The 12,028-nt window shown below is 36.3% G+C and overlaps 1 protein-coding gene across 2 annotated transcripts in view; it reads left to right on the forward strand.

The window, feature by feature from the left end:
* CERT1 (ceramide transporter 1) overlaps positions 1-11,826 on the forward strand; it is an 80,722-nt gene extending 68,896 nt beyond the window's left edge. For both annotated transcript variants that reach the window (XM_040541973.1, XM_040541972.1), the window contains 7 exons: positions 1,996-2,091; positions 2,639-2,771; positions 3,610-3,680; positions 5,943-6,071; positions 6,849-6,978; positions 8,410-8,546; positions 9,654-11,826. In XM_040541973.1, the coding sequence (XP_040397907.1) occupies positions 1,996-2,091; positions 2,639-2,771; positions 3,610-3,680; positions 5,943-6,071; positions 6,849-6,978; positions 8,410-8,537 (687 nt within the window). In that variant the 3' untranslated portion in view covers positions 8,538-8,546; positions 9,654-11,826. The remainder of the gene's footprint in view (positions 1-1,995; positions 2,092-2,638; positions 2,772-3,609; positions 3,681-5,942; positions 6,072-6,848; positions 6,979-8,409; positions 8,547-9,653) is intronic.
* The last annotated feature ends 202 nt before the right edge of the window (positions 11,827-12,028 follow it).

Here is a 12,028-nt window from a genome sequence, read left to right on the forward strand (position 1 = left end):
AAGTGAAGAACTGCCCACTTAATTTTCAGCCTAAGGCTGCATGGTATAGAGGATAGACGTGTTTTTGCAGACCATTTCTGTAGCCTGCCAAGAGATATTATTATCCCGGGGGTAATAATATGACCTCTCCCGTGTCAAAGAAGCTGTGAATATTAACTCTGCCTAATACAGTACCTAAAATAGATGCAGGTTTACAGACAACAGCCTGCAGGTAGATCATAGATAGTTTGGATAGGTGAAGTGTACAAGACAGTTGTAGGCACTGCAGTTCCTCGGTCAAGCAGAAGCAATTGCTTGCTAGTGAAAAACAGCTCTGCTCTGCAAGTTGCAGCAGTGATACCTCTGTGTCCCTTAATTTAAAGGGCAGCTGTCTGAAAGATGGATGGTGAGGTTTTCTGTCTGAAAGTGTGACCTAGAGCTAGTGAATTGAATATTTAAATAGTCCACATTCTGTTATTTGACTTGGATAGTACTGTCATTGTGTCACTAGAGGAAAAAAGTTTTCTAGGAAACTTGTTAGTAACTGTCAGGAAAAGATGACTAGTCTAAAAGCAGAAATACAGATCTTGCTGGTTTTTTTTAGTTCATTATAACTCAGAAGAAAAAAAAAACTCAAGAACTGGACTGATAAATTGTGTTTCTGTAGATAAGTGTATGGCTAAACTGAAGTAGAACTTCCAATAGATTTTATTTTGATGTTATACTTTGAGGACTTTGACTTGATTCAATTACCTTTTTTTTCTTCCTGGTCTTAAGTGTATTGCCTAAAAAATACATTTTATAAACAGAATTACTGTTTAATTTAAAAGTACAAACATATTTCAATTCTATATCATACCAGAAAAAGACAAAGTATTCTTTAATTTTGCTTTCTACATGTTGTACTACTTGATCAAGTAATGCGTTTCCTTTAAAAAAAAAACAAACATACATTTCTAGTAATTCAGGAAAACAGTGTCAATCACATGGTATTACTTGCTGTGTTAAGTTTTAGTAGTCACCTACTGTTCAGGTGAAAATTTAGTAAATGGTTTACAGAATTTGTAAACATTACACAGCAGTGTATACCTGATTTTTGCCTCTATTTTTGTTTGAGTGTGAGTGGAATTTGGAAAAAAAGGAAAAAGGAAAAGAGAAAGAAAAGAAAAGGAAAAGAAAAAAGGAAAAATTATAGAATAAGATTACAGATACATAATAAAAACACAAGTAAAAATGCATTTTCTGTCCCACCACCCATTTTCATGCACATCATATAAAATAAAATAATGACATGTTCACATAGCTGTATTAAAATTATCAAATATCTGGCCTTTAAGAAAAGCACATAACTAAGTAATTTTAAATGAGATTTTTATAATAGAGGAGTCTGCATCTTAATTTGTTGTAAGACTGTGAGCATTTCTGTCTTTTTTTCTAGTTTGCTATTGTGCAAAGCTGTCAATGAAACAGAATAGGCAAGTTTTGCTCATGACTGTTTCCTTCACTGCTGTTCCGATATGACTTTTAATAAGCGCTCAGTTTTTTAGAGCTAATCTGTATTCCTGTATTGGGTTTACCTGTGTCAACCACAGCTGTCTGCCCCTACTTCCCTTCCCCTGTCTTTGTTCAGCCTTTTAAATGTTCTTTATTGGTTATTGAGCTTCAAGTCTTACAGTGCATTGTAATTCTGTTTAGAAATACCTTGACCAATTTTCTGAATGCCGAATTGAAACAGTCTTATGGTAGAAGTATAGTGAGTTTTGGCAGTTTAGAGGTACAAAGGGAAGATGGGAAGTACCCATAAAGAGTGAAGTCATAATTGGAATCAAGGTTTTGGCATTTGTTTCTGAAGTCTAGAAGTATCTGTTCTCGATGTTTATTGATAGAGAGCTCTGTTGTCCTAGTTCAGCTCCTGCACAGGATTTGAAGTAATGACTTGTGGCTTCCAGTACTGTACTGTTGCCTGTCCAAGAAGATGAAAGAAATAATTTAAAAATGTATGCTTTTTCTTTAAAGGTGGAAGAGATGGTACAAAACCATATGACTTACTCCTTACAAGATGTAGGAGGAGATGCCAATTGGCAGCTAGTGGTTGAAGAAGGAGAAATGAAGGTAAATATTTTCTTTTTTGCCTAATTAGTATGACAGATATTTTTATTCTTTTTGAATACTACCTCTCAGTGAGTTATGCTGTTAAAACTTCTGAGGATAGCATTGTTTAAGCTAGGACTGGAGTCCACAAGAGCTGCAGCTTCCTATGTAACTCTAAAGAATAGCTTTGTCTTTATGGATACCTTCATTCCCTCCTACTTAAAACTTGTTATTAAATGACATGTAATTTCAATGTATAAGAATGTTATTTGGTAGCAAGCTACTGTCAGCTGTTCTACTGTGCTTATGGGGATCCTTGTATGTAGTGATAATGCAGCTTAATCCATTTTGTAGTAGAGATTCTCAGAATAATGGTACTTTAATGTGTGCTTTAATGCTAAGAACATCTTCATTAGTCATTACCAGAGAAAACTGTTATGACAAATTATTCGTGCATTAGTGTTCCAGGAAGTTTTTTTTAAAATGAACTGGTATTCATGTTTTAATTGTTTAAAACTTCAATTTTGATATTTCTGTTGTGTGTGTCATCCTTTGTATTTGGCCATAGGTATACAGAAGAGAGGTGGAAGAGAATGGAATAGTTTTAGATCCCTTGAAGGCAACGCATGCAGTTAAAGGGGTAACAGGACATGAAGTTTGCCACTACTTCTGGAATGTCGATGTTCGCAATGACTGGGAAAGTAAGGAATCGTTTCTTAAGTCTTTTATCAGCAATCATGGAATTATAGAATATCCAAAACTAGAAGGGACTCACAAGGATCATAAAGTCCAACTCCTGTCTCCACACAGGACTACATAAAAATTAAAAGATATTTCTGCAAGCATTGTCCAAATGCTTCTTAAACTCCAGCAGCCTTGGTGCTGTGACCTATTCTTTGGGGAGCCTATTCCAGTGCCTGACCACCCTCTTGGTGATGAACCTTTTCCTAATACCCAACCTGACCCTCGCCTGATGCAGCTTCATACAATTCCCATGGCTTCAGTCGCTGGGGGGAGATCATGGGCTCCCCATCATGGGTAAGCTGTAGGCTGCCATCAGGTCACACCCCTGTCTCCCCTTTTCTAGGCTGAACAAACAAAGTGACTTCATCTGCTTCTTGCATGTCTTCCCCTCTAGACCCTTCACCATCTTTGTAGCTTTTCTTTGGACACTCTGTAATAGTTTTATGCCCTTCTTATATTGTGATGCCCAAAACAGCACACAGTGCTCGAGGTGAGGCTGCACCAGCACAGAACAGAGTGGGACAATCATTTCCTTTAACTGGCTAGCAATGTGGTGTTTGATGCACCCCAGGGTACAGCTGGCCTTTTTGTCTGCCAGGGCACACTGCTGGCTCACGTTCAACTTGCACCAGGTCTCTTTCTGTGGGGCTGTTCTCCAGCCTCTTGTTTCCCAGTCTGTTTGTTGCCCCATAGACTTATGTGCAAGCCTAAGTCAGCATATCAGCAAGCATATTGTTTATAACATTGACCTAATATCAGTGCTTGTTTACTGATGGATTTCTTTCCTTTTTGTAGCAACAATTGAAAATTTTCACGTAGTGGAAAATTTAGCTGATAATGCAATCATCATTTACCAGACACATAAGGTAAGACTAACCCTCCACCTGTATATGTACCTTACCAACACAGTTTTGGGCACATGTGCTCTAATCTATTTTAAAATGCTTAACTAAACGTACTGCTCAGAAAACAGTTCAGAACAAGTTGTTTGTGAAACTGCAACTTTGTCAACTTTTTGAACGTGGCTTGATAGCATAAGTGGTTGTGCGTGTTTATGATATAGCGTGAAATAACATATTAAGATTGATTTTAATCTCTAGTAATATAACCTTCAGCAAGACAAGGGTCATATAAAGCAAACCGAAGCAAAAAATCAACACCGACTTCAGACAGGAAACTTGTAGCACTGTATCATGTGCTTTTTTCCAATATTGCAAGCTACTGTTGACCACAATTACTTGGCATATGTATTTGCGTTATAAAGTGGTGTAATTGCTGGTATAATATTTGTTCGTATGACTTGATTATGATTCTTTTCTTCCCCAAAGAGTTCTGGTGCAACTTCACTAAAAATGTAATTTGAATTGCAATCCAGCAATTGTAGCCTAACGGGTTCCAAAAAAGGAAAATGGTAACTAAGAGTACAGGTTAATCTCTAATCTTGCATGATTCCAAGTGTTAGTATACTCAGAAATTTGAGCAGGTATTTTTCTGAGATAATTTTACCTTAAAACAACCTTAAAAGAAGACTTGGTTTTGAATATGGCAGTTTTGTGATCTGTGTAGTGTTGTGGTAAAAACTAGGCATTTTTAATTCTACCACGTGTCAGGAAAAGGGCTTCCATATAGCTTCATATTTTATCAGATACTTTTGATTCTGAACTTTTCTATTAGAGAATGTCAGTTTACCCTATCTGTCTTTCTGTCTTGCTAAAGTAATCGCACTTAAAATACTGTATTTTTTTTTTATTTTCTCTGCCCTTCCATGCTTCTGGAGGCCTAGCTAACTGTAGATGCATCTGTTTATACTTAACCAGTGCAGTTAATAGTGTAGTTTGTACCTTACAAGTATTAACTAAAATGTGAACCTGAGGTTGAGAGAACAGGAAAGGAACTGCCTCTTCCTGTTTGTCTATGAGAAGTATTGCAGCTTGGCTCTTTGCCGAAGGCCTTAAACTTTTTTACTCAAGTGCAGCAGTGTAACCTGATATGTATCCGTACAACAGCTATGCTTTTTCTGTTTCAGTTTTGAAAATTGCATGAAATTATTAGCATAGAATTTAACAAAATTATAGACTTTTTTGGTTTGGAGGTGACCTTTAAAGATCACCCACCTCCAGCCCCTACCCCTCTACCCTGGGCAGGGACACCTTCCACTAGATCTGATTGCTCAAAGCCCATCTAGCCTGGCCTTGAACACCTCCACAAACTTGTCATCCACAACTTGTCTGGGCAACCTGTTCCAGTGCCTCACCACTCTTATAGTGAACAATTTCTTCCTTATATCTAACATAAAAGTAGTCTTTTAGTTGAAAAACTTTCTCTTGTCCTTTCTCTACACACCCTTGTAAAAAGTTTCTCCACCTTTCTTAAAAACCCTCTTTAAGTACCGAAAACCTCCCCAGAGCCTTCTCTTCTTTAGGCTGATCACCCCTCAGCCTGTCTTAATAAGAGAGGTGCTCCAGCCCTCTGATAACCCTCATGGCCCTCCTCTGGACTTGTTCTAACAGCTCCATGTTGTTCTTGTGCTGGGGGCCCAAGATGAACTCAGTGAGTTGGTCTCACAAGAGCAGAGTAGAGGGGGAGAATCACCTCCCTCGACGTGCTGGCCACACTTCTTATGATGCAGCCCAGGATACGGTTGGCTTTCTGGGCTGCAAGTGTGCACTGCTGTCTCATGTCCAATTTTTCATCTACCTGTATCCCCAAGAACTTTTCCACAGGGCTGCTCTCAATCCATTCTCCGCTCAGCCTGTATTGGTGTTTGGGATTGGCCTGACTCAGGGCCAGGACCTTGCACGTGGCCTTGTTGAACCTCATGAGGTTTGCACGGGCCCACCTCTCAAGCCTGCCCTGGTCCCGCTGGATGGCATCCCTTCTCTCCAGCATGTTGACCACACCACACAGCTTGGTGTCATCGGCAAACTTGCTGAGGGTGCAGTCGAACCCAATGTCTGTCATTAATATAGATATTAAACAGTACTGGTCCCAGTACTTGATGAAACTTTTTTTTTTTAACTTAAATAACATGTCTGATCTTGTTTGTCTTAATTCTTTTTTCCTCTGTCTAAAGATTAAAAAAAAGTACTTGCCCAATTGTTAAAAGCTTATCGGGTGTCTCTCTGCAGAGGGTGTGGCCGGCTTCTCAAAGGGATGTGCTATATTTGTCTGCCATCAGAAAGATACCAGCATTCAGTGAAAATGATCCTGAGACATGGATTGTATGCAACTTTTCTGTGGAACATGATAGTGCTCCTGTAAGTACTATTTTCATTCTGTCAGGTTCTGCTTTTAAGTTACCGCTTTTCTCTTACGTGGTGATGGTGTCGCAATAGAAGTGTGAAGTAGGTTGCGGGTCAGAGTAATCATGCAAAATACAGGTTATTTTAAAACTCAGTGAAACAATGACCTGGGTGTTCCAAGCCAAAAGCTATCTTGCCTTAACAGTTGGCAGATCTAAGGTGTTGCAGAAGATTGAAAACAAAACTTTTGGAGATATGAAGACTGTTTAAAAAATTAAGACTTTATATTGAATCAAATCAATAACTTTTCTGTGTTGTCATATGTGAAAACAGGTTTGTATAACTTTAGATATAGGATCTCTTAAATTTCCAGTGTACACAGTTCTGCCAAAGAATAGGCAGTGAATACTTTCTTTGGAGTGTTTCTGTGCTGATGCCTATGCCATTGCCTGTTTATAAGGGAAAAGTTACTCATGTCCGTAAATGCAGATACATTATCCTTTAACTGCTTCCCTACTTGTTTGTTACAATAATTAATAATTGAAGTAATTAACTTCTAATATGTATGAAGCAAACAAATCAGATTCAGGCATTTCAGTTTAACCCTTTCCTTACTAACCATGTACCTTTGATTTTATTTGCATTCCTGTTAATCATATACTGGAATGCATGCTCTCTAAAACACAGCTTCTTGACTGTCTTAGACTTTATAGAAAATTAAAATGTTACAGTCAAGCATGTGGAAATAAACTTAGTTTGAAGCTTATGAATGTTTTATTTTCTTTTCGGTAGCTGAACAATCGCTGTGTCCGTGCCAAAATAAATATTGCTATGATTTGTCAGACATTAGTAAGCCCACCAGAGGGGAACAAGGAAATAAGCAGAGACAATATCTTATGCAAGATTACATATGTAGCTAATGGTAAGTCTATATTTCTTTTCAGTGTGACATTTATGATATATGCTTATTATTATTATAAAATATTGGTTTTAATAATATAAATGTTTAGAAAGATTAAAAATATAATTATAAAATACAATTACTCAGCTATCAGGAAAAAAAAGTTGATGTGGTTTTCTGTTAAACGTACAGGACAATATTTGTGGTATTCATGTTCAAAAAGATCTGAATTTGTGTTACATCAATCAGTGGCATTCATCATGTGGCATTCTGGGAGGAACAAATTAGTGTGTAGCATAAGTACAGAAATTTTGGTGGAGGGGGCTGGGAAGAAGTGTCTGCAACTGTGATGCTTTGCAGTAGCTCTTAGTTTCAGCAATAGTAAGTTTTTTTTATTCATGTATTGCTGTCAATTTTTTCCCCCAGTTCATCTTGTTAGGCTGAAAAGCTGTAGGTAGTAAAGATACAGTTCTTACCCACAGTGTTAAGAAGGTACAAATATATTTTGTATGAGGATGTTTGCAAGCCTTATGATCTACTCTACATTTTTTATGTTTTTAGCTGATAGAATCCTTGGTATTGACTTAAATTATCAAAGCCAAGCTGTATTGTTACTGTACCCAGTATTTAGAAGTGTGTTATAATATTGGAACCACATAGCTATTAGCTTGTCTCCTGCAGCTACAAAACACTTTAAGAGTATCTCACATGCTTATTATTTTTAACCACCTATTACATGGCTTACTAAGGAACCAAACTCTGGAAAATGAGTTCTATAGATCTTTGACATGTAGGAGTGATGTGACTCGTACTAAGTCCTGTGTAAATGCTGTTATATAATGCTAACCTCTGGGGTTATAAAGCTACTTTGTTTTCTGTTTCAAAAGTTTCCCAATTATTTAAAAATATATATTTTCAGTGACAAATTCTGAACTATGATTATATAGGAAGTGGCAGCTTCTTCTGCAAAATACTTGAGCAATGAATTTAAACATATTTCAAAGCCTCTCATTTTAAAGCCTCTCAAAAATAATTTATAAGACATTGGCTATGTAGCAATTTTGCAGACAGATGCAGCAGTAACTGAGAAGTTAACACTAATTTCTGTTGTATTTGAAATAAGAAGTAACTTGAATCTTCCTTTTTTGTTGTTGTTGTTTTTTTTTTTTTTTTTTTGAAGTACTTAGAAAATATCACCTTCCATTTGGGCATTTCTGAAAGACTCACAATAACTTATTTTAATGTTTTGTAAGTAGTGGCATCATAGACCTGGGCTGAAGTTGAATACTGTGAGGAGGAAGTGCTACAGTACAAGCTGTAAGGGCCTAAAAAATTATGATTATTCACTGTTACTATTTCAGAAGGAATTGCAAGAATACAAACTTACATCTGCATTTCTAGCTTTTAGAGGATTTACTGTATTTCAGTGCCTTTCTTCCTGTTTACTTGTAGTGAATCCTGGAGGATGGGCACCAGCATCAGTGTTACGAGCAGTGGCAAAACGAGAATATCCCAAGTTCCTGAAGCGTTTTACATCATATGTGCAAGAGAAAACAGCAGGAAAGCCTATTTTATTCTAGTACTAGCAGGTATATATTCTCTTTTAATTTCTTGATTCACTGCTTTAAATATTTAGAGCCAACAGAAGTATGTAATCTAGAAATGTTTTATCATAATTAGAATGAATTCAATGTTTATTATTAACCAATGTATGCAATATGCTTCTTAAAACATTCATGTGTTATTCACGTGGAAAAATAATACTTCATAACTTATGTAGCCATTATTTTTTTTAGACCTACTACCTCTTGCAAATTTTCATATGCATGTCTATAGTGGTTTTCTCAATTGTCGCAGATGTTTTGTACATGTTTTGAAAAGAATACATACTGAACTATCTCTAAAGCCTCATTAGGTTTTGATATCTATATCAGGTGGCCAAATACCATTAGAATTAGTATACTATGAAGGTCAAAGTATTCTTTTATATTGACAGAATAGTTTTGATCTGGGTTTTTTATTAACAATGGAAACTTTCTGACAGACCAATGTCAACCACTAGAATATTTTAAAGGTTGTGACCTAAATTTTCAGTCTTTCTGGTAAACCTGAAAAAGAGAAGCAATTTACAGATGCCTTCTGAAGTTAGTGGACGTATTTTTATGGTATATGCCATTGGGCTAATCTAAAATGATTTTAACATTTAATTGATGTGACATTAGGAAAGGATTTCCCAATCACTTGAGGCTCAATCTGTCAGACATAAGCATTTGTGCAAAGTAAGGCTTTGCTTTGCTTAATTTTTGTTAGTGCGTAGACTGTAAGCCATAGAATTACAGCTGCACAGTAGTATTTGGTAGCTCTAGTATTAGAGCGAGATCTGAAAGCAAGCTTATCACTTTTCTGTGCATGACACAGGCTGCCTCTATTTTTAGGCTCTATTTGTTATGCCAGATTTCAAGTCTTCGTCATCTGATCCTTCTGTAACAGGTAGCCCTATAATATCTGATTCACATTTTTAATTGTGTATTATTAGAGATAGTGTAGCTGAACCATTAAAAATACGGCTGTCACAAGCCAACAGTTGGAATGTGATCATAGCAGTGCGAATACTATTTAAGGGCTTAACAATTTCTTGTTTTCCTATTAATGTTTGAAATTTACAGTGCTATATTTTTGTCATTGCTTGTCTGCAGTGATCAGAACAAGACTGGGTGAGCATTCCACGTTGGAGAAGTGACCATGCAAAGAGCACTCCATGCTGGAACGAAGGATCTACAGTCTTCTTATGGCCCAAATCCTAGGCTTTGTATACTGAAGTGAAGAAATGTTGCGACACCGTGAAGCTGAATATTTAACACTAGCTCTTTCCTGCTAACTTTTCTTGCTGAATCAGTGTGTAATTATAAATACATGTATTGATAACATGTATATGGCTCTATTTTTATTTGCTTGCTTTGGACGAGGAAGAACGTACAACTTTGAATCACCAACGTGGGTTACTGCTTTTATTTTAAGCAACTGGCAGAATTTTGTTGTCAGCCTTCCCCGGATACTTGCATAGTTTTTGTGCATGTCTAAAAAGCACAAATGCACATATAGCATACTGTATGTGCTTTATATGCATAAAAATCTGTGGTATTTTGGGGCAGGGGGGTAGAGGGAGGAGTTCAGTAAAGCCTAGGTGAATTACTGGCAGGTTTTGTTTTGCTTTGTATAATCATAGTTCATTGCTGCTGGTTTCTATAATGAATCATCTTGTTACATAAAATGTCAGTTAATAACTGAGGGCTGTCAATATCCTTATGACTTTGCCTTTTCTATTGTCTTACTCTTATGAAGATCTTTGGCTCTGAAGGAGTAAGAGTGTGAAAAGCTTTATTTTTTTCCAGATATCTTTATATTTCTATTGTATTTTTTAGTTATGTAATATGTGCTACAGAATTTTTGTTATTAAACATGACCCAGAAATTTCTGGAAAGATTCTATGTGAGAGGGCAAGAGACTGCCCAAAAGCTAGAAGACATCTGTCCATGCTATATGTGGACTGCTTTCTTGCATGATATCTAGGGGGCTTTTCTGAAGCTGTGAGAAGGTACACTATAATATTTATTGAAGTAATTTGGACTACATAGGACAACATTCCCAGTCTAGAATGAGGATTAATACATTATTTTCAAATCCTGCATGTGTTTTCCTCACCTTAATAAAGCCATGCTATGAGGCTCATGTAGAAAGTGAGTTGTGTTGATACTTGCCACTTGATCAAAAACCCTTCAGAGCTGTGAGGATGCATAGTTCTTATTGGAAAGTTCCCTTTAGTTGCTGTGAGAATTTACATGTCAGATATTTGCCTGCCTTTGATTCTGGAGGTGCTCATTGGGAGAGGACTCTGGCAGACTGGTTTTTGCTTTGAGACATGTTATCCGTGTCCTGTAGTTGGAAATTATTCAGAGACTGCTGGGTGTTTCACTGACCTCTGTCTTTCAAGGAAAAAGTTTGATATATTTTTTCAAAAGAAAGTGAAAGTCTTATTTGATATAGTATGGTAGGTGCCTGAAAATAACTATAAAATAGTAACTTAATGAAGATTTGGTGAATGATTAAATGTGATCAGTACAGTATTGAAAAAAAACTTTCATCTGTTCATTTTCTCTTTAGAGATAAAATCATACCTAACACATGATTACACATGCACAGAGATTTCATGCTCCATAACTCTCCCTTTTTTATTTGCCTTTCTCTAAAGGTGTGCATGGAATATGCCTTATTACAGAATTATTCTGTTAATTTGAATATGTAGAAAAGTGCCTATATGGTAATGCTAGTAAGGCAAATAAGACAAAAATTTGTACATGTTTACTATATCACCAGTGAACATTTTATATAGTGATGATAAAAAAATAATTCTTATACCTCAAGCATACTTCATCTTTTTACAATCAACTAAACAATGGTTCATTCACCATAGCCACTGATGGGAACTTCAAAAAAGGAAAAAAGTCCAGAATATGAAGAGTTTAATTCCTTGTTTGCCTTTTCTGGTAATAGTTGTTGAACACAGGCAAGTAACTGTTTCTTAATTTAATTGGATAGCTTTATTTTACAAAGGTATGGAAGTTTACAAAGCAGTATATAAATCTTTTATTATTAGTTGCATTTGCACTAAATGTGATGTACTTTTGCGATTTATTCTGTAAATAAAATTACACTACAGATACTCTTTGTAAGAAATACACTTTCTTTTTAGATAAAGGCACTGGTACTTCACTACAGCTAGCCCTGCCCAATCAGTATTGTAAGAAGGCTTCCTAAAAAGCTACGGAAGTACTTGCAAGATTGAAACATAGGTATTAATTGACCTCTTAATTAAAAAAAAAAAAAAGGCAGCTTTCTGTAGGCCTCTCAGATTGTCTGTGTTTTAAGTAACCATTAGATCCTTTCTTGAGGAAAAATCTGAAGGATTTTTATGGTTTTATAAAATTTCCCCTTTCTCCTGAACCCAACTGTTCTTCCAGACACTGCCACATATATGTGCGCTCTTGAGTTCACTGTTAATGGATCTGTAGCA

Source organism: Cygnus olor, chromosome Z (assembly GCF_009769625.2).
Source record: "Cygnus olor isolate bCygOlo1 chromosome Z, bCygOlo1.pri.v2, whole genome shotgun sequence".
Classification (NCBI taxonomy): Eukaryota; Metazoa; Chordata; class Aves; order Anseriformes; family Anatidae; genus Cygnus; species Cygnus olor.